The 22,927-nt window shown below is 43.5% G+C and overlaps 1 protein-coding gene across 2 annotated transcripts in view; it reads left to right on the forward strand.

Moving 5' to 3' along the window:
• Positions 1-6,361: 6,361 nt before the first annotated feature.
• MCC (MCC regulator of WNT signaling pathway) overlaps positions 6,362-22,927 on the forward strand; it is a 223,927-nt gene continuing 207,361 nt past the window's right edge. The window contains exon 1 of one of the 2 annotated variants that reach the window (XM_074856975.1): positions 6,362-6,641. In XM_074856975.1, the coding sequence (XP_074713076.1) occupies positions 6,620-6,641 (22 nt within the window). In that variant the 5' untranslated portion in view covers positions 6,362-6,619. The remainder of the gene's footprint in view (positions 6,642-22,927) is intronic. The other variant, XM_074856976.1, reaches the window with a different exon arrangement.

A 22,927-nucleotide genomic window follows, 5' to 3' on the forward strand; every position in this document is an offset into this window, starting at 1 on the left:
AAGTCTAGATTATGATTGTTACACTGATACAGTAAACCATGTATTAAGATCTGACCTGATCTGCAGAGGGTCCAGGTGATTAGAAATTATAAGTTAAGTTGTGTTATAAATCCTGTATTATGCTACTTATAGATTGTACTATATTGATTCTGCTAGTAGAAACCTTGTGCTATTCGAATAATAAATTCTGTGCTATACTAATCATAATATTCTGTTAAGAAAATAAAGCTTTCATTGTAACTATGATTTAGTATCATCATTCTGCCAAGGATCCCTAAAAGTACCCATCTGTCCCCTTGGTGACAGGTGACAGTGTGTCAGCCAGTTTACAGGGAAATGCCTATTACCTGAGAACCTCATGGAGAAACAAGGAACATGTGTTTGGCACAACTGGAAAAGGGTTGGAAAAGGTTTGGGTGCAGTATGTAGGAAATGGGAAGGGATGGTATTCTGGGGAATTGGACTCCTGATGCTGAGAATGTTCTGTGTTGCACACCCTGGCTACCTTGCTTAAAGGAATATTACTAAATTAAAACCTACTGCTTGAAATCTTAACTTACTGGTTGTTTTCTTTGTTGGTTATGAAGGAGGCTAATCTGAGAATGCTATGGCTGAAAGCTGTGCAGCAGGAAATTTTTCTCTTTTTTGGTCAATTGACTTTGGTCATTTGGCAGCTTTCTACGTAGAGTCACTGTAGCTGTTTTCTTCTGCAAAACCATCTGTAGTTAAATTTTGAGACAATGATTTTCTGTTGTTCAACACCTAACTTGAGATAGTCTTGACTTTCAGAGATCACACGAACTTAAAACTCCTGTTGATTTGGTGGGAAGTCTTAGGAGCTCAGCACCTTTGGAAATCAGGTGTCTCCTGCCTGTCTTTTAGAGGTCTCACAATTTGTGTATATAAATATTGGATAGTAAATGCAGATAGTACCACTACAGCATTGTTATGAATTTTTGCAATGGCTGTCTGGTATATTTTTACATTTGGATTTGGAAATCAGGGCGTTATGGAAGATTGATTGTAGAAAGTAATCTAATATTGAAAAATTATGGGTTCATTTAACCTAGATGAAAAGATAAATGAAAACCCACATTGGCAGTTAAGATCCCCACTTTCAAAAAGAAAACCTACAATCTCTCTTCTTTTGAGGAATATCAAGCCTATTTTCTGAGAGGGGATAGGCAGCAGTATGGAGGTCTCACTCCTTGCCCTACTTCCTTGTTTTCCCTAACCTTCTGGACACCACAAACCCTTCCCACCAGGGACAGTGAGAATGCACATCAGGAAGGATTGTACCTTATACTGCACAGTTTTAAACATGTTTTTTGCCATCTGAAACTCACATTTTTGGCTGCAGGAGTGAACTGCCACATAATTCATAGCAGGCACCAGAATGTGGGGAACTACAGCTTAAGAGTGCTGCCTCCGACACGATGTGATACATCTTTTTAAAACTTAGATGTGGATCATGATACAAGCCAGCAAGCTCAGCTGGTTTTACTGTGTTGCATGCCATACCACAGCTAGGATATCAGCTGTTCCTACCAGCTAGGAGGAACTGGTGCAAGTGATTTTTCATTAAGAAAAGTCAGAAACTACTCCACTAGGTTTTCTTGGGACTTACCTTGAAGATGCAAAAATTAACTGCAGCTGATCCCCCATAACAGAAAAAGCTAACAAGAAAAACTCAACATATAAACAACCAACTCAGAAAGGTCATTAGCAAGGAGCAGAGAGAATGTAAGGAATGGATGAATTCCTGATCTGCAAAGAAAGCTACTGCATGAAATATGCGGATGAGAACAAAAGAAAAAATGCCAACTGGGGAATTTAGCTAGATTAGAGAAGATGTGGGGGATTAGTTTAATAAAAGGAAAAGGTAAGAACTGGCTGTGAGGCTTGGCAGATAGCATCAGGACAGAGGGAGGTTGTTCTCAGAGATACTCATTGCTGTGTTTTGAATCTCATCTTCCTACATTGGTATTCATAGAATCACAGAATCATTCAGGTTGGAAAAGACCCTTGGGATCATCGAGTCCAACCATCAGCCCCACTCTACAAAGTTCTCCCCTACACCATATCCCCCAACACCTCATCTAAATGACCCTTAAACACATCGAGGGATGGTGACTCCACCACCTCCCTGGGCAGCCTATTCCACTCTCTGACCACTCTTTCTGTGAAAATTTTTTCCTAATGTCCAGTCTAAACCTCCCCTGTTGCAGTTTAAAGCCATTCCCTCTTGTTCCATCACTAACTACCCGTGAGAAGAGACCAGCACCAACCTCTCTACAATGTCCTTTCAGGTAGGTGTAGAGAGTGATGAGGTCTCCCCTCAGCCTTCTCTTCCTCAAATGGAACAGTCCCAGCTCCTTCAATCGCTCCTCATAGGATCTGTTCTCCAGGCCCTTCACCAGCTTCGTTGCCCTCCTCTGCACTCGCTCCAGCACCTCGATATCTCTCTGGTGTTGAGGTGCCCAAAACTGGACACAATACTCCAGGTGTGGCCTCACCAGTGCAGAGTACAGGGGGACTATCACCTCCCTACTTCTGCTGCTCACACTATTTCTAATCCAAGCCAGGATGTCGTTGGCTTTCTTGACCACCTGGGCACACTGCTGGCTCATGTTCAGCTGCTTGTCGATTAGAAACCCCAGATCCTTCTCTTCCAGACAGCTCTCCAGCCACACCTCCCCAAGCCTGTAGCGATGCATGGGGTTGTTGTGGCCCAAGTGCAGGACCTGGCACTTGGCCTTGTTGAAGATCATCCCGTTGACGTTGGCCCACTGATCCAACCTATCCCAAGTCTCTCTGTAGAGCCTCCCTATCCTCATGCAGATCGACACTCCCGCTTAACTTGGTGTCATCTGTGAATTTACTGATGATACACTCTGTGTCCTTATCAAGATCATCAATAAAGATGTTAAACAGAAATGGTCCCAACACCGAGCCCTGAGGAACACCACTTGTGATGACCGCCAGCTGGATTTAGCTCCATTGACCACCACTCTCTGGGACCGTCCATCCAGCCAGTGCTTGACCCAGCAGACTGTTTGCTCATCCAGGCCGTGGGCAGCCAGTTTTTCTGTGAGAATTCTATGGGGAACTGTGTCAAATGCTTTTTGAAAATACAGGTAGACAATACCCACAGCCTTTCCCTCGTCCAATCGTCGGGTCATTTTATCATAGAAGGAGATTAGGTTTGTCAGGCAGGACCTGCCTTTCATAAACCCATGCTGACTAGACCTGATCCCCTGGTTGTCCATTATATGACTTCTAATGGCACCCGAGATGACCTGCTCCATGACCTTCCCTGGTACTGAGGTCAGACTGAGAGGTCTATAGTTTTCTGGATCCTCCTTTCTGCCTCTCTTGTAGATGGGTGTCACATTTGCCACCCTCCAGTCCAATGGGACCTCCCCAGTTAGCCATGACTTCAGGTAAATCATGGAAAGCGGCTTGGCGAGCACATCTGCCAACTCTTTCAGCACCCTTGGGTGTAACCCATCCAGTCCCACAGACTTGTGTGCATCCAAGTGGTGTAGCAGGTCTCTGACCACTTCCTCTTCAACCGTGCTGACCTCAATCTGCTTCCCCTCCCCATCTCCCAGCTCATGAGGCTGGGTGTCCAGGGAACAGCCAGTTCCACTGCTAAAGACTGAGGCAAAGTAGGCGTTGAGCACCTCAGCCTTTTCCTCATCCTTAGTTACTATGTTTCCCTCTGCATCCAATACAGGAGGGAGATTTTCCCTAATCCTCCTTTTGTTGTTAATGAATTTATAGAAACATTTTTTATTATCCTTAACAGCTGTAGCCACGTTGAGCTCTAGCTGGGCTTTGGCTCTCCTAATGTTCTCCCTGCATAACTTCACTACATCTTTATAGTCTTCATGAGAGACCTGGCCCCTCTTCCAAAGGTCATAGATCCTCCTTTTGTTCTTGAGATCCAGCCAAAGGTCCCTGTTTAGCCAGGCCGGTCTCCTTCCCCTCCTGCTTGTTTTTCAGCACGCGGGAACAGCCCACTCCTGTGCCTTTAAGACTTCTCTCTTGAAGTATGTCCAGCCTTCCTGGACTCCCATATCCTTCAGGGCAGCCTCCCAAGGGATTTTGTCAATCAGTCTTTTGAACATGTCAAAGTTTGCCCTCTGGAAGTCTAAGGTGGCAGTTTTACTAACCCCTCTCTTTGTTTCACGAAGGATCAAAAACTCAATCATCTCATGATCACTGCACCCTAGACGGCCTCCAACCTTTACTTCCCCCACAAGCTCTTCCCTGTTCACAAGAAGCAGGTCCAGGAGGGCACCTTCCCTGGTCGGCTCACTCACCAGCTGTGTGAGGAAGTTATCCTCCACACATTCCAGGAACCTCCTGGATTGTTCCCTCTCTGCTGTGCTGTGATCCCAGCAGATACCCGGGAGGTTAAAGTCCCCCACAAGAACAACGGCAAGTGACGGCAAGATTTCCCCCAACTGTTTGTTGGTGGCTGCTGTATTGTGGCTTTGTCAGGAAATGCTGTTTCAGGACTCTGTATGGTTAAGAATTTTAATTCTTAATAAGAAGCAGCGTGTGCTGTATTTGCAGAATGTGTTGAAGAATTCTTGTGTGTGGTGTTGAACAGCTAGTCTATGGGATCTGGCTGAAAAAAATGGCCTTGTGACTGCTCAGCTCATCCAATCCTCAGTGTAAAACAACTGGATGCAGTAAACAACCGGTTTCACACATGAGTAATGTCCTACACAGGACTGAGAAAAAGCATGTGCTAAGGCTAAGAGTGAGACCATTGTAGGTGAAAAGATAGAACATGATGTAAATCTTCAAAGATTACACACTAAAGTCTGAAAGAAGGATACTTGCAGTATTCTCTGCATTCACTGTCTTGAAAGAGTATGGAAGTGTGTTGGCTCCATACCCCAGTGCTCTTATCATCCAGCAAGAACCAGCATGAGGAACCTAATTTGGAAAACAGCAGAGACTGAGAGAATATGAGAGTAAGTGTATGCATGCTTGCACTTACAAGTAGTTTTAGTTAACAAAACACTACAGAGACTCTTTGCCTTGTAATCACTGACTTAAACAAGAAACAATAAATATTAAAACAACTATTGCCATCAGTTATTATACTTGGACTGTGCAACAAGAGAAGTGTGATAACTTTGCTGGCTTTACATATTCATGAGCCATTGTCAACAAGAAGGAAGATCAATGTGGGAAGAACTGGATGCCTTCAAAGACTGAAGTAATAGGAGAAGGGTAGTATCTGACAGTATGAGAGAAATGCATGTCCTTAATAACGAGATTTTTTTCCATGTACAGAAATAGGTTAGGAAAAAACTTAAGTGACCTAATTAATCACAGGATGATGGAGTAAGAAATGTAATGGTACTTGGAAGCACAAAAATGCTGTTCTAGACTATTTCAAAATATGCATTTCCAGTAGAGATAAAAAATACTGCCATTGGTGCTGCGGGTATATCAGTTGTTTTCACATGAATGAGGACTGATTAAAACTTAACCGGGTGTTAAAAAGGGCGCCAAGGATACTAAAGGAATTTAAGAAGCCATCCTATACATGAGGTGAAAATGTTTTTTCATCTGGCAACGGGAAGCCTGCAAAGAAAATTACTTTTCTCTAAATGCAGAGGACACAGAAGGACGAGAGGTGTAAGCCATGAACAAATTCAGAGCACTACCTGACAATGAATTGTTCAAACAGAAAAAGAAATTATGTACTTTTCAGGTAAAATTTGATCAGCGGAAAGAAACTCAGCGCATGTGTCAAGAGGGGCTGGTGCTCTGTGCCCCAGAACGCTCCCACCTGTTCAATGCCCCATCAAACAGACTGAAGCGCAAACACAGGAGTACTGAAAACGTTGGATTTTGTTGTAGTTTGTCTAGGCTTGGCTTCCACAGGCCAGCCACAGTCAAACGAGTTTGCAGCACTCCCAAAGCAGGGAGTGCCCAGTGGAAGGAAAACAAGCAGCCCCCAGACGACCCGAGGGAGTGAGGTTTGCCTAGCACTTGCTGGCTGGACTCTGGTGGGGTGCAAAACTGTAACTATGAGGGCAGCTAGCCCTCATTTCACTCGGCCACGCACTCACGGTGCCACCGCGGGTGTTGGCACAGGGAGAGAGACCGCCGGGAAGATGGGCCTAGGCGGAGGCAGGATGACAGCGTGAGGGAAGGGCGCGGGGACCCTTGGCCGCCCTCGCCCCGCCCCAAGCCCAGGCGCGCGGCGGTGGCCGTGCGGCTGCTGCGGGGTCCCGGCCGCGGCGGGGGGCGGGACTCCGACTCCAGCGCTCTCCGTCCGCGGCGCCGGCCCCGCGTCCGCCCGTCCACCCCCGCGGGGCCGCGTCTGGGCTCGGCGGGAGGTGGCTGCGGGGCCGGGGCGGCGCGGCGGGGCTCCCCGCCCCAGCGTTGTGCTGCCGCTCGCACTTTGCGGGCGCGGCGGGACTAGGAATCCTGGGCGCCCGAGGCAGCCTCGTCGCCGCCTCCTCCGGAGCTGGGAGCATGATGGCGGCAGCCGCTGTAGCGGAGGTGAGCAGCAGCAGCAGCAGCGATACCTCCAGCACAGGCGAGGAGGAGAGGATGAGGCGCCTCTTCCAGACCTGCGACGGCGATGGGGATGGCTTCATCAGCAGGTAGCGACAGAGGGAGGAGGTTCTTTGCACCGCTGGTAGGCAGCCGCCCCGTCTTCCCCCTCTCCGCGGCTGCCCGGGAAGCGGCGTCTCAACTTCTCGGCGACTTCGAGTAGTTTGCAGAGCGTAGCGCCCGCCGCCGCCAGGCCGGACCCTCCGCGCCACCGGTGGGGCAGCCGCCCCGCGGCGTCTGCCGCTGGCAGGGCGGGCGCGGACCTTCGGGCCGCCGGTCTCCCTTGCCCGCTGCCCCCTGCGGCGCGGCGCGGCGCCGCCAGACCCAGCCTGCGCCTCACCGGGCGCGGCGGCCGGCCCAGGCCGGACGGGCGGCCGTTGGCTCCCGGAGCGAGGTGTGTGAGAGCGGGACTCTGGCCGTGCCTCAGCACCGAGAGCGTTTGGGGAATGGAGGAGAGGGTGGACAGATACCGGCTGGAGCACTTCCACCAGGTCTGGAAGGTCACGCCTTCCAACCTGGGTGGTTTTTGTCACCTAATGCACTAGGCAGGTGATTTTTTCAAGTAAACAAAGAAAGATGGTCACAGGTAATCTAAGAGAAAACTCGTACTGATCATCTGATTTTATTCTTTACTGTGTTTTTATCAATATCCTTGTTATACAATCTCATTTAAATTCCTTTGTGACCCAGACTGATAGATTTTGGGGAGAAGGTAATGAGCTTGTACATTTGCAGTAGATAGTTGGAAATAAGCCATAATGAAATGTTGGTGTATCTGGAAGTACTGGCACTGTGTTTTGCTCAGGACTGGGTTTTCTTGAAAGGATATTTCTGGAGCTAGTCCTCTGCTCTCACACCGTAGTTAAAAAAATACTGAACTTCTAAAGGCAGAATTTGCCAGAGGTGGTGGGAACTTGCGTTTTCAAAATGAAACCTATGCTAGTTGTAGTTAGTCAGTGCCTCTGGAGAGTTGAGGCAGTGAGGGAATTTCTAAGTCTGGTCATCTAACCTGAAACATAAGAATATGACCTTGCGAAAAGGCCAAGTAAACTGCAATCCCCACTGTCATCTCTTTGGAGCCAGAAAGTTGTTGAAAATCTGTAACAGCTGGCAGTCACTTTAAAAATAAAATTTAAGGGTCATGATATTCCTTATCTAAACAGCTCCCCAAACACTCTTTTTCTCCCAGTCTAATGATTATTTTGACAGTTGTGGTTCTGAAATGTAAACTTTGAAAATGTATGCTTTCCAACCAGTGTGCTAGGATCTCTTCTATTTCCTTTTGTTACTGTCTTCATGGAAATTATTCTGATGTCTGAAAACTTAGCGTGTTCACTTAAAGCATATGCTGCCTCCTCAGAGCACACTCGCTGACAGGTAGTGATGCTTTCCTGCAATGCTGTGTATTTATAATTTAAAGACCTTACTGAGGTAGTGTTAATGTTTTGGTGCTTCATATGGACAGTTGAGAGATGTTACCATGACATAAGCCACTCCTTTCTGATTGTCTTTTCTATATTGCCTAAATTTTGTTCCAAATTTGTATTCTGTATATTTCAAAATGGGTGTTTCTGAATGTTGCTTGAAAGCTTTGAAAACTCCAGGACATGTCTGAGGAGGGACATTGGATTTCAGCAGGAAATGGAAATAAAGCTTAGAAGATAGTGGTTGAAAGTTCTTCAGGAGATCGTGGGTCCATTGTTGAAGGTGGCTTCAGAAGGGAGTTGTGCCTTCAAAACAGAACTGGTATGGCCTTGATCAGAGAACATAGCGTTATAAATTACTGTCTTCCCTTAGATTTCTGTATTTGTGAGAAAGTAGTGAATGAATATTTAACAAATAATCTTTGACTTGAGAGGGAATCATTTATTCTTGACTTCATTAGCTAGCCTGGGTAATCAGTATCATAATGGAGTGTGTTCCTTGCTTTGTGTAGTGTCTCAATATCCCTCATGATCTGTTTTATGGCAATGACTTATGCAGGAGCTGATTTACCCAGTGGTTTTTGGATATATTTGTAGTATGCACCATCATAGTCTTACAGAATGCTCTTTCTGGTTCATGGACACACAGTGTCCCTGTCAGAAGTATAGCAATTGGGGTATTGTTGTTTACAATCTTAGTGTTTAGATAATTGCATCTTTTTTAATGTAATGAATTAAAATAAAGGTGAAAAAGTTACATCTGCTTTTACTCTAAACTTAATCTTGCCATTCTGTGCATACTGTTTGTCTTGTTTGTTCTTTTTCTTTTTTCATACAGGCCAGTTACTTGGTCCTCCAGTTCCCTCTTGCCCTGCTTCCTTGGACTTCCCTTTGCTCGTTCTTGAGGGTAACAATTTTTTTGTTTTCTTCCTTGTAGCCCATGGAGATGGTAGACTGACTTCTGCATGTTACTACGCCTTTTACAGCAGGTTCAACATTGCAGTAAATGCCTAGGCATCTGTATAAAGAGTTGAAAACATAGCAGATAGCACTGTAAAATTGTCTGCTTCCTTGTGGACTAGAACTGATCTATAGCCTTTTACTGGTTTGAGCGTCTTTTTCAGAACTTACTTATTTCACTGCAATGGGGTTGAAATTTGCAGTTTTGCAGCTGTTACTCAGCATAAGTGGTCATATCTTTCAGAATTAGATCCCTTCTCTTCTGCTTGCAGGGCTGAAGATTGGCCAGTCATTTGTTTGCATAACACATGCAGCAGTTTGTTTGTAAGATGTCTTTCTTTCCAACTTCAGAGCTGTTATGGAAAGAGAAGATCTTTATTCTTGCAGCAAAGGCAGGCATTTTGTCTGCGTGATTGTTTAGTTCATATTGCATGGGGAAAAGAGCTATTTGCATTCCTAATCAAGTAACATGGTGTCTCAGCTGTGGAAATGCTTTGTTGTGCATCAAACTGTAAACCTCTTCAAATAATAGCAGGGAAGTAGAGGCACAGATGGAGAGGAGGAGCATGTCCTGAGATGCTGATTAATTTTCAGGGTCTAAATAGTTAGGGTGATATAAAAATTATAAAGCATGATTAAGTGTGTATTGTTGGTGGTTATAACGCAGAAGGAGCAGAATGATGGAGTATGAAATGCTAAGCTTGTGTCTTTGAGCATTGCATTTGACATGTGCATATTGAAATTTTGCAACATCTAGTTAGAAAAAAGTACTAAGAAAACACAAGAATTTTAACTTGTTGGTTTGTACTGAAATGGCTTTTGCTTTTTTGGGGATTGATGTTAGTTGCTTAATTATTTTAACATATTGCAAGCGCTTGGCATTCTTCTGATACTTCAGCAATGACAGGTAACTTTACCAAAAAAACCCCTGACTGCAAAGCAGTCCATGATTAAGGCTGGATTCTGAACATTTGAGATCAGCTGGATCAGCCTTCCTGGTAGCAAAAGGCAGCCTTAAACACTGTTTAAAGCAGAACTTTGTTTTTGCAGCTGTAGTTGGATTGTGTTGTTATTAAAAAAAAGTTAACTGAAAAAACACTAATTGCATTCATTCTACTTTTTACTCTGTTTGCTTTGAAAAGCTTCAGAATCCGATGTTACAGTTAAAAATATATTTAGCTTCAGGGGGTTGGTACATTGGAGAGGACACCTGCTGCTTTTTTTTTTGTTGTTGTTCTTTTAAGGTCAGCATATGTGGCCTTGGTTGATGTGAGTAAAGTGAGAGCATGCTGGGTTTTTACAGGTGATGGGCTAGATTAATGTCTTCTTTAGAAACTTAATTGCCTTTTAGCTTTATTATATGTGTATTGTACTGAAGTTCCATTTAGCACATAATGAATTTCATCTTTAATGCAGAAGTCACTAAAAGGGTTTCCAAATTACTCTGTTCTAACTCTGCAAGTTCTAAATAAAGTTACTTTGAATCTGCAGGAAATACTTTTGCTTAAAAAATGAAGCTATGAGCTATGGAGATAATGGGTGAAGAAGAAAATTAATTTAATTAGTAAGTTACAAATGTGCTAGTTTTCTGATTTTAACTTTTAAGCATGGATAAATAATTTCTAGGGTTATGAAGTAGAAAGGTAAAGCTAGTGTTAAATTAGAAATGTTAAATGAGAATTGTCATATTAACAATAATGGAATGAAGTTCTGTTTCTAGAGATTTTTTTAAAAAATATTTTCTTCTGTGTATACATTTTTTTACACTGGGGTCAGTGTCTTACAGAAAATGTCTCATATAAAGGTAGAGTAAGATGATTAAAACCCCATTAACCTACTGATTTTGTATTGAGTTTATACAGGCCATTAAAAGGACATGCTGAAGGACTGTGTCCTTTGCTAGCCATTCGCAGAAGCAGTTAAAAGGAACTGGTTGGATTTGATCTGCTATGAGTGGTTTTAGTGGTACATAGCTTTGGAACCTATGCAAGGACGAGCTGCTACTTCCCTTTTTTATGGGCTGCAGTAGTAGGGTGTTCTCAGCTTTCTTACTGTGTATATTTTGGCACCCCCTTCAGTGCTTTTGCATCTAGTGGCCACATGCTATTAGAAAAGGAAAGAAAGCCTTTTCAAAAAGGCAAAGTATGTATCTATTGGTTGTGTTTTTAAGGGAAGAGATATATGCTTCTGTGCGCTCTGTTACTCTCCGCTACAGCCACTACTGTTAAACTTTTGGGTGGTTGCTTCAACTTTGGTGTTTAGTTAAAGAGATACCTGTTGAAGTGCAAAAGGACCAATTATATGACAGGAACAAAATCAGTGTGGGTTGTCTATGACCAGGCAAGTTACTGCCTTGGCTGTTGTGCTGTTGTTATTTGCGGTCTGAAGTCTGAAAATATATATGCTGTGTCATAGCAAGTTAGTAATTCAGGCTGACATCCAGTTACAGTTTTTGGTGTATAATTAAATAAGTTGGGGTTTTGTACCTGTGAAAGAAACTGTAACAGTATTTATTGATATAATCCAAGTTGCAAACTAGTGGTCATGTAAATTCATTTATTAACTTGGTTGAACTAGATCCATTTACAGGATTCTTTTGTTTTGTTTTTTTTTAAATTATTTTCTGTAAGTAAAATAAATACTGCTGAGAAGTGTAAGTGCCCAAACTGGCAGCCTTGGAATCTTCTTAAATGGATAGAGTGTGGCCTTATAACTGGAGAATTTTGGAATAAAAATAATCCTTTAGTTATTTAAAATATATGGTCCTTATGTAAAACATGAGATGTTTTACTCTCTATCGCCTGAATGTAGGCCAGACTTGTAATTGATTGTAGTATAGCACAGGATTTGCCCTGTTGAGTTTGACTTGATGGGTCTTCAGGAGAGAATGTGTATGAAACAGAACTGTGAAATTACAAAAGTGCCCATGATTTTTGTGTTTAAAAAGTAGTGTAAAAATTACTTTTCCCCTAAAACAACCTTTTGCTATTCCTTTTTTTACTCTCCCTTTTAAAAATAGGTAGTTACTGCAAAGTGTTTGGCGTGAATATAGATGTTTCTTAAAGACTGTAATCTGACTTTTCTCCTTGCAGCTGTTCAAAGGGGATACAGTATACTGTAGACTGTAGTGCCATATGAAAACACAAATCAGGTTCATACAAAGCATTGTCAGAGATATTGTCCAAGCAGCATATGTTTTAAAATTCATATATAAACTGGAGGTAGTTATCTGAATGTCATAGAAGATGAGTAAATGTTAAGCTCAAAACTGTCTTGCACGTTGTTATGAGGGGGACAAAAGCCACAAAGAAGCTACTGGTGTGGGGTAGATTGTGATGAACTTGTGAAAGGTCCTGTAAATAAAATAGGTAAATGAAACAAATGCTTAGTATTTAACCTAGATATTTAGTGAGAACTAAATGGATAGATACCGAGCACCAAATTCATCAATAGGGTAACTGTTACACTTTTACTAGAATTAAAGAAGACAGAGGTTTGGCCTTGTGTGGTTGCTACCCTGTATCTTCTGCTACTCTTCAGTGTGCACAGGCACACAGGGTTAATGTTGAGGGGAAACATTCATTGTTCTCAAGGGGGCTGACTGCAATATGTCAAGGTCTTCAAGCATGTAAAGAACATACCTACTGCATGGCCATTAGGTTCTCCAAGTCCTCCTTTCTATTGTGTATTTCTGTGATTAGCAATTAATAATTTCCCGGTGTTGGTGGGAGTTGTCAAGTGGAGTGCAGACAACTCTGTTGACAAGACAAAAAGGCCTTTTTTTCTCAAAGGCTGAACTTACCAAAGGAGTTTTGACAGTGGTAGCCACTAAGTGGTTTCCACATATAGGACAAAAGCATGAGCAGTCTCTTCCTGTCACTATTTTTTCTTCCTTTGACTTCTGGTTATGCTTTGCTGTGATTAAATTGTTTTCCTTTCATAGATAGTCTGAGGACAATGGGGGAAAGGCAGAGGAACCTGTATGGGTGTAATAATGTGGACTTAAAGTGTAATATGAAAATGATGCCTCTTCTGAAGTAAGCCCAATATATAGACTTTGCAAAAACATATGAACAAGGAGCTTTGCTATCATTTGGTTCATATATGCACTAATAACCTCCTGGAGACTGTTCTAACTTGGTTAGTTGCCTCTAAAATTATATTAAACTGTGTAATTGTACAAACATGCAGATTGTCAAAGATTTTATCAGCCTCTTTTGCTGTTGAGGGCATGAAGTTTTACATACTGTACATGCAGTTCTGCAGCCCTGTGGTGGTAAAATGTGGGTTTCACCCATAAGATGATTGTTTATGAGCCCATGTAAATACGTTCAGTCAGGATCTCTGAAAACTTAATTTCATATTTTATATAATATTATGCATGTGGATGCTTCCTAATCCTTGCAGGCTATTCTGTGCTGGTTGGAAGCAGCATCAGGAACAAAATATGTAAATAGAAGCTGCTGTGGTTGCTCAGGTATCAGCAGACTAGGGAGTGATAAAGCCATGTATCCTACAAGCAAGAGGTTTGAAAAAGATCAACTCTGTACCAGAACAGATGGAAATAAAAAACTGCCTTTGAAGACTTGCGAGAGAAGTAATATTATTCTGCTAGCTTTGCAGGTACTGGGGTTTCAGATTTCAAAAGCAGTTTGGTCCTAGTCCTGTACAGTCCTAAGTCTGACCGCAATCTGTTGTCCCACAAGCAGGGTTGTTTACCTGATGTGCAAGACGCCAATATACGCAGAGCAGAGTTATTTATTTATTCCATGTTTGCGTGAAGATAAGTGCTAGGTGATAATTCCACAAAGAAATGTGTTTATACACTTCAAACTGCACAAATACACATTTACTGTAACCACCACTGGTTAGTTTCTTACCACTTTGTCCCTCGCTGGTTAACAACATGCCTCATATCGATGTGAAGTTACAGTATCTTTTAATTATTCTGCGCAAACTCAAAGGATGAGGCGGGGCAAGTCTTCCTGGTCTTCAATTGAGTCCATGGTCATGGTCTCCCCCCACTGCCTTTACCTTTCTCCCAGTTACCACTTTGCTGACTTCATGCTTCTCAGACAATCATCCAGCCTTTGATGCCTTCTGAGGCAGGTTGTTTCCTTTTTATCTGTCTTTTAGCTCCTTTTCAAAGGTATAGTTGTAAGCAAAACATGCATTGTTTATGCAAAGTTGAAGCACCTCACTCCCTTATCTCCTGGTTTCTTCTTTTGACCGCAACATTCTTAAATCAGTACCTTGCCCTGTCATTGTTCTATTTACAAGTTCATGTTTCAGAATGAGCAAAATAGGAAATTTCAGGATGAACAGAATAGAAAATTTCATAGAGATGACATATCCAGCTGTCTAACAAGGGAACATCATTTAGAAGCAGTCTGCAAAATGTCACCAAGATGGGGACAAGATTTTGCTTAGTCCTTGCATTCAGTCTGGCTCTTCATATTGCTGGGCCGTTATTACCAGGGGGTTGGAAAAATTGTTAGACCCCAGTACAAGATTTTATTCTCACTTGAGATCTGGACTTCTTGCTCTGTGCATTCTTTAACCACCTGAAAGCTTCACACAACTCAGTTTTAGGAATTCCAGCAACAAAATGCCTGAACCTTGGTAAAAGACTCTCTTCTGAGAGGTGCAGAGGCACCCATCTGCCAACCTGATGCACTCTCTAGAGAGGTGTGCTGCTTACCAGGGGCTCAAATCAGGTATGTCACTGAGAGACTGCTGAACCTTGTACAGTCCACTGATTATTATCAGGTGCTGCTGTTTCATGTGAGCACCACCGATATAGGCAGGAGCAGTCTGAGGAGTATCAAGGACTGCAGAGCCCTGGGAGTGGCAGTAAGGGACTCACTCTGTAGTGCAGGCAGTTTTTTCATCAATCCTCCCAGTCAAATGTAAGTGGTTTGAGAGGACGAGTTGAATCTGGCAAATCAACAGTTGGTTATGGGGCTGATGCCACAGCCAGGGATTTGGCTCCTTAGACCATGGCACTCACTCTGAGAAATGTGGCCTACTGGGAGCTGATGGGGTCCATCTGTCAGAGAAGGGGAAGAACATCTTTGGTCATAGGCTTGTCAAGCTGGTGAAGAGGGCTTTAAACTAAAGTTGCCAGAGGAGGGGAGCCTTAATCCATCCCAACCCTACCAGCTTGATGCCAGTGCCAGCAGTAGATGCCCAGAGCCTGGAGAGGGATCATAGGTCAGCAGGAGAGCACCTCAAGAGCAGCTGTACCGGGTCTGGCTGAGCCAGAATTGGTTTTCCCCTGTAGCAGCCCTCATGGTGCTGTGTTTTATGTTGGGAGCTGGCAGGGTGTTGATAGCACACTGGTGGTGTGGCTACTGCTGAGTGGTGCTTACACAGCACCAAGGCTCTTCCTGACATTTCCCCCCCCGCCAGTGGGACGGGGTGGGCAAGATCTTGGGAGGGGACACAACCAGGACAGCTGACCCGAACTGACCAAAGGGATATTCCATACCATATGACGTCTGCTCAGTATAAAGCTGGGAGAAAGGAGGAAGGGGGTGGGGTCACCCTTGGTCCTCCGAGGCAACCACTACGCGTATTGGAGCCCTGCTTCCTGAGAAGGCCTGACATCGCCTGTTCATGGGAAGTAGAGAATGAATCTGTTTTCTTTTTGCTTCCATGTGCGGACCTTTGCTTCGCTTTGCTTATATTAAAACTGCTTTTGTTTTACCCACAAGGGTTGGTTTTTTTTTTTCCTATCTTATTTTTTTTCTCCTCTTTGCCCTGTTGAGAAAAAAAGGGGAAAGGGGGGGAGTGATAGAGCGACTTGGTGGGTACCTGGCATTTAGCCAAGGTCAAACCACCACAGCAGCATAAAGGAATTCCAGCCAGAGAGTCAGCTTCACTGGGGGCCCAACTTAAATGCCTCCACGGAAATATGTGTAGCATGGGGAATAAACAAGAGGAGCTAGAGATGTGTACACACCTGCAGGGCCACAATCTTATTGGCATCAGAGAGATGTGGTGGGATGACAACTATGACTGCAGTGTTGGAATGGAAGGACACAGGCTCTTTAGGAAGACAGGCAGGGGAGATGAGGAGGCAGGGTCGCCCTCTATGTCAGCAACCAGCTGGAGTGCATGGAGCCCTGCCTGGGGATGGATGAGGAGCCAATCTAGAGTTTATGAGTCAGGATTAAAGGGAAGGGCAGGGACAGGAGATGTTATGGTAGGGGTCTGCTACAGGCCCTCTGACCAGGTAGGCCGAGCAGATGAGACCCTCTATAGGCACATAGGAGCAACCTCACATTCACGAGTTCTGGTCTTCATGTGGGACTTCAACCACCCTGATACCTGTTGGAGGGACAACACAGCAGGGCACAAGCAATCCAGGAGGTTCCGGGAATGCGTTGATGATAACTTCCTTCTGCAAGTGATTGTGGAGCCAATGAGGAGAGGTGCTATACTGGACCTTGTTCTCACCAACAAGGAGGGGCTGGTGGGGAGGGTGAAGCTCAAGGGCAGCCTTGACTGCAGTGACCATGAAACTGTGGAGTTCAAGATCCTTTGGGTGGTGAGGAGGGTGCACAGCAAGCTCACTGCCCTGGACTTCAGGAGAGCAGACTTCAGCCTCTTCAGGGAGCTGCTTGGCAGAGTATTATGGAATAAAGCCCTGGAGGGAAGAGGGGCTCAAGAAAGCTGGTTGATATTCAGTGATCATCTCCTCCAAGCTCAGGAGCCGTGCATCCTGACAGAGTCAGGTGAGATCACCAGAAGGCCTTCATGGGTGAACGAGGAGCTCCTGGGTAAGCTCAAACAAAAAGGAAGCCTACAGAGGGTGGAAGCAAGGACAGGTAGCCTGGGAGGCATACCGAGAAACTGTCTGGGTAGCCAGGGATTGGATTAGGAAGGCCAAAGCCCTGATAGAATTAATTCTGGCCAGGGACGTCAAGGGCAACAAGAAAAGCTTCTATAGGTACATCAGTGGTAAAAGGAAGACTAGGGAAAATGTGCGCCCTCCCTGCAAGCAAGAGGGAGACTTGGTCACCCAGGATATGGAGAAAGCTGAGGTACTAAGCAACATTTTTGCTTCAGTCTTCACCAGCAAGGGCTCTAGCCACACTGTCCAAGACACAGAAGGCAAAGTTGGAGACTGGAAGGATGGAGAACCGCCCACTCTAGATCAGGTTCGAGACCATCTGTGAGGAACTGAAGGAGTTAATGCCTCAAACATTCATTGATACAGAAAGCCTCAGCACAAATTGTGGCCTTTGTGGTTAGTCTAAGGAATGAATTATCTGCCTAGTGAAGCGCTGAGTGTATTGAAGGTGCATGGCTCTGCTCCCTTGCAGTTGTATAGCCAAATTTCCTAAATAAGCCTTGAAGCTGGGAGACGTAGACCGCGTAAAACCTTATGTTCAGGTTAATGCCTACACTTTAATTTATTACTATAACCTTGAAGAAGAGCTAGAAGATTGATAAGAGAGAAAACACCCAACACCAGATGGAGCTAATGACTGAATAATTGCCCAGGAAACAAAAACTGAGGAAAAGGTAAAGGTCATAGGGGGAAATGATGACCGCCGACTCAGTTGGACAAAAGGGTTAATGCACCCCATTCCTGCTCAGCTCACACACAGAACACGTGCTCCACCTATTTCTCCTCTCTCATGCAAATGAGTTTATGGATACCTGCCTCTCTTTGTCTAGTATGCAAATCAGCCGATAAGATGAACTTAAGAAGGTAACAGAAAACTTTGCTGGTTGTGCAGCCGCTACCCAAGATTACCGGACCTGAGACAGTGACGAAACCTGGGGTGGTGATCTGGATTCTTTGACTCTTTCCTCTTCTCCCCATCCCTGGCTCCCCGCCCCCCACCCCCCCGGCTCTCCTCCCCTACTCCACTTTTCTGAGACAGCACTGTGTCTATCTCTGGGGCCCCCAACATAAGAAGGACATAGACCTGCTCGAGCAGGTCCAGAGGAAGGCCACAAAGATGATCAGGGGCTGAAGCACCTCCCTTATGAGGACAGGCTGAGAGAGTTGGGGTTGTTCAGCCTAGAGAAGAGAAGGCTTTGGGGAGACCTTACAGTGGCCTTCCAGTACTTAAAGGGGGTACAGGAAAGATGGGGAGGGACTCTTGATCAGGGAGGGTAGTGACAGGACGAGGGGTGTAATGGCTTTAAACTGAAAGAGTGTAGATTTAGATTAGATACAAGGAAGAAATTCTTCCCTGTGAGGGTGGTGAGGCACTGGGACAGGTTGCCCAGAGAAGCTGTGGATGCTCCCTCCCTGGCAGTGTTCAAGGCCAGGTTGGATGGGGCTTTGAGCAACCTGGTCTGGTGGAAGGTGTCCCTGCCCATGGAAGAGGGGTTGGAACTAGGTGATCTTTAAGGTCCCTTCCAACCCAAACCATTGTATGATTTTATGGTTCTGTTCAGTGTCAGAGGGAACACCATGCAGGTATTGTGCAGTGTATATGTATGCTTTCCTAGGTTGTTCCTCATGCTTACGAAAGCCATAATCAGAACAAGCTAAAAGTGAGTACAGCAGGGAGTATGGCTGTTCTAGGAAAGAAAAAGACTACCTTACTAATCCTGGTTAGTTGTCTTAGAGAAGTTTCACTCATTTCAATTTTTGATCTTCTATTAAAAAAGCCCCACAAACCAACCAACCAACCAAAAAACCCAAATAAAAAAATAACAACCCCTGAACACTTTTATGTTGTAATTTTTAGAGTATGCACATGTACGCTTGAATTATATGTTTAACTGCCCAATATTATTATAGCATACAGTATGTGTGACAGTGTTTTTGTATTTAATTTTTCTTGGGGGAGAACATCTAAATGTTTCAGACTTATATCAATTTATAAGCTAGGCTCAGTTTTTTAATTGTTAGAGAAATTCTGTCCTTCTTAAACTGTTACTAGGAATTAAGAAGATGGAATGTCTAGCAATTCTTGAAGGATTGGTGTGGTAAATGATGCTTTCCCTTTAAAATAACAGTTTCTTGTTATGGCAGGAGTTCAGTTTTACAGTTTCCTTAGCTTTCTTTCTGTCTGTTTTCAAAATTTAGGTATCATTGACCAGATAGCTAACATATCCTGAAAACCTATTATGTGGTCCTTTTTTTTTTTTAATTTTTGAGTATGTTTTTCCAGTGAAAGTGAAATTAATTCAAGGTTAAATTAAAAGATTCTATTTAAGGAAATATTTTTTTTTCTCCTAGTGTTGGGTTCCTTAACCTAAAAATCTTCTGGATTATGTATTTTGGAGAAGAGTTTTAATATTATGTAGCAAACTGCTGAATCCAAAGCGTCTTTCTGATTTGTGAAATGAAAAATGGATGGATCTTGCATGGATGTCAGTTAATATGTATTTTTATGTGAAGTTTTTTACATGTTTGGTATATAGTATATTGAGACTGTTAATAGAAAGTGATACTATGAAAAGTCCAGATTATTTTTTTTTATGTGAACTATTACAGTTTCAATTTTGTTGTAGTTTATGTTTTGGTTTCTTTGTTGTCTGAAGAGCTAAACCTTAACCACAATTGAAGCAATAAAGCTGACTGTCTAGTTTTTAATTTCCAGTGTATCTTGGACAAAACCCATGACAGTTACTGAAGAGAAAATGGGGCCCAAAAAGTGAAATTAAGCCTTACCAGGATGAAAAACATTCTAAATATTTTAAAATGTTACATATCACAGTATTCACAAACTTAAAAGTCCTGTAACTCTTACCTACTCTGATACGTGTTTTTTTGAAAACTCCGTCTCTTCTGTGTCTTTAGTTGTTTTTTTTTTCCGGTGCTCATCAGCTTAAGGTGATGTCACGGTCCACTCGGTGGACTCGTGATGATTCATTTGCTACGATCTCAAAAGTGCAAAATTAAGGTGACCAACACCAAAGGGGATAGCAGTAATCAAACAGTGAAACTTTATTGGGTTGCCTGTGAAGAGGCACGCGATAGTTAGAGATGGGTGAAAGAAAGGAGAAAAGTAAATTTAAGTTTTAGAGAGAAGAGGGAGAGAGGTTATAGCTACCACCGCTGATCTCACGACGTCCTAACGGTCCCGGGTCCAGCTGATACTGCGTCGTCGATCGTCGTGGTCCTTGGTGGGGAAGCTTCCAATTTTCGTTGTCCAGAAGTCATCTTTTATGCTTAGTAACACACCTTGCTCCACCTCTGCCTCGGGGGTCTCCGCCCTTCTCAGAATTCAATTATCATATCTCCACCCCTCTCGAGCAAGGCCATCGCGCGTGCGCGGGGGGGAGTGTCCGAGGTGTGGTCAGTCTCGGAGGTGGGTAACCTTCAACCAGGAGGTGTGTTTTGGTATTATAATGAAGCAAAGTTCATCTGAGGTTCATGATTTCTTCATCGGTGTTATGGCAACAGTCACGATCCATCTTTTTGACAATGGCTATGCAATTATCACTAACTGCTCTGGCTAGGCCCAGGTACCGAACAGTAGCACAACACTCTTTGTACTGCACGGCTCAGGCACCAAAGAACAGCACTGCACTGCCTGCACCATACGGTTCAGTACTCAGGAGAACAGCACAGCACTGGCTGTGCCACACAGTTCTGCTTTCAGGAGCCTTTGCACCACATTCCATTCCAGGGGTCGGCAGCTGCGCTCCAAACAGGCCGTTGTCGGGTACCTCACTGTCCATGTCCCTGATGACAATGTTGAGACAATGCTGATCTTCTGACCGACTCTTACACCACCCCGTGGCTCAACATGGTCGTCAGGACATTGGGATCGCACGGTAGTAGCATAGTAGAAGAGGAAGAAAGAAATCAAAAGAAAGGGAGAGAGACAGAGAGAGAGAGAAGAAAGAAAGGAAATAACAGTGATCGAACAATCTGCAAAATTAAATTTATAAAATAATTATAATCAAAGCTATTAATATAAAAAAAATTAATGGGATTTTAAAACATCAATTGTTTTGGGGATATCCACATTGGATGAGACATCAAACATATTGTGTGTGTTCAATACAAACATCAAACGTGTTAACCGATTCATCATTCTCCAGGTTATGACATACAATACTGCTGACAAAACCAAACTGATCAAAACCAATATCAAGAGAACCACGATGGGGTGACACAACTTGTTCAGGATGCCTGTAGCAGTAGGCGACCATCCGAAAAGTGTGTCCCACCATCTATGTTCTACATCCTTTTGCACTCTTTCCAAAATTCGGTGTATTTCTTTCACATTGTGATGAACAGTTATTAAGGTTTTCTGTCCGTTTTCCCCAATTTTTTCCAAAATCTCAATCAAATCTTTGTGTTGTAGTAACTGCTTTACCAAAGTGAGATTCATTCCAATGGGTGTAGGCAGCAATTCATGAATCAACGTGTAATTAGATTGCAAAAGTTGGTAAGATGTGACCGGGGCCGAATAAGAAAAGTCACACCCAATAATCTCAATAAAATTACAAACACAGAAATTTGAATAATTTTTAGTCTCTACAATTACCTTGTCCACAGATAAAAAATCACAAACAGTCCTCAAACATACACAGCCTTTGCCAATGTATATGAGTACTGTTTCAGGGTTTTCATTAGGATGAATCTCGAAATGACAAATATTTTGTTCAGTATCTAAACAAACATCTTGAGCCTCAATTGCGTTGCCTTCACAGATAAATCCTTGTTGTTCTCGCACAATGCAAGATTCCAAATTGACAGTTTGCCATTTTTCATCCACCTTTCGGGCCCATGCTCTATGCTCAAAAGGATAGAGTATAGCTCCGTTGTGGTTCAACCCTAATGCAATGGCGGGATAAATTGGGTATAGGGTAGCATTATATATAGTAAGCACAAAGGTTGTAGCTGTGTTTGTGATGGGGTCATAGGTAAAGTCACCAGATTCCACCAGGATTGGAGTTTCTTCTCAAAATCAGTGGCACTGTCCCAAATTATTTTCTGAATTTCAGTGGGGAGTGCCTTCTTCACCTTCTCTTATAATTGAGGCGGCTACCGACTGCATCCATACTTGAGCCTGGATACAGCTGAGACCTAAAGAGAGGTTATTCTGGATCACCCCAAGTGCATCTGTAATCAATTCATGGTCCTTTACATTTACCTTTTCCCACTTTGGTAATATATTTGACAACAGCCACTGGTTAGTCCCCAGAGCCAATAAAGAAGATCACAAAGGCTGTTGTAAGTTAGCCAAATCACTAATTGAGGTAGCCAATTTGTTCATTATTACCTCTAAATTGATACTATTTAAAACTCCCAATCCTGTTCCCAAAACACTGGTTAGGTCTCTCCGTGTTCTTCTCGTGGAAAGAGTTCGTTTTTGCAGCCAGGTTGTCCATCCCTCGTAAGAAGCCTTTAGGAAGGGTGAGCAAGCTGGCTGAATGTCCAAAACATTGTTTTGCATCAGCAATTCAACTCGTTTGAGAGACCATGCCGGGTTAAGCAACATTTGTTGTTGGCCTGTATTCCTGATTACATATGGTCCTATTCCAAAGGTTTTTGGGCTAAGCACAACAGTTGGTTGGCTAGTAGGTATTACAACATCTATTTTGAGTTCTCCCCAGTATTTAGTGTTATTTTTACCACACATAACTTTATGGGCGTGCTGTACAGCAGTCAAATTTAGCCAACAATCTAGGTTTTAATTTTTACATAACAAAATAGGGTCATGTGGTCCAGCTCCATAACTGTTTGTGGGTTCAATGTGGGATTCAGTGATCAATCTGCATCTTATTGGGATGTTATCCCCTTGTACCACCATACTACAGTGGCTAAGTTTGGGAGACGGTCTTTGGGATAGTGTCCTAGAGTGCTAGTATGCTTGATGGTAGCTTGGGACCATGGCCATTCTGTATTCTTTTGGTTACAGGTTAGTGGTAAGATGCAGAAAAGTACTACCAATCCAATTAAGTGATTCATGTTATTCTTGGTGTCCCTCGGAGTTCTTCTGCAAGAATAAACCAGAACTTGC

Source organism: Strix uralensis, chromosome Z (genome assembly GCF_047716275.1).
Source record: "Strix uralensis isolate ZFMK-TIS-50842 chromosome Z, bStrUra1, whole genome shotgun sequence".
NCBI lineage: Eukaryota > Metazoa > Chordata > Aves > Strigiformes > Strigidae > Strix > Strix uralensis.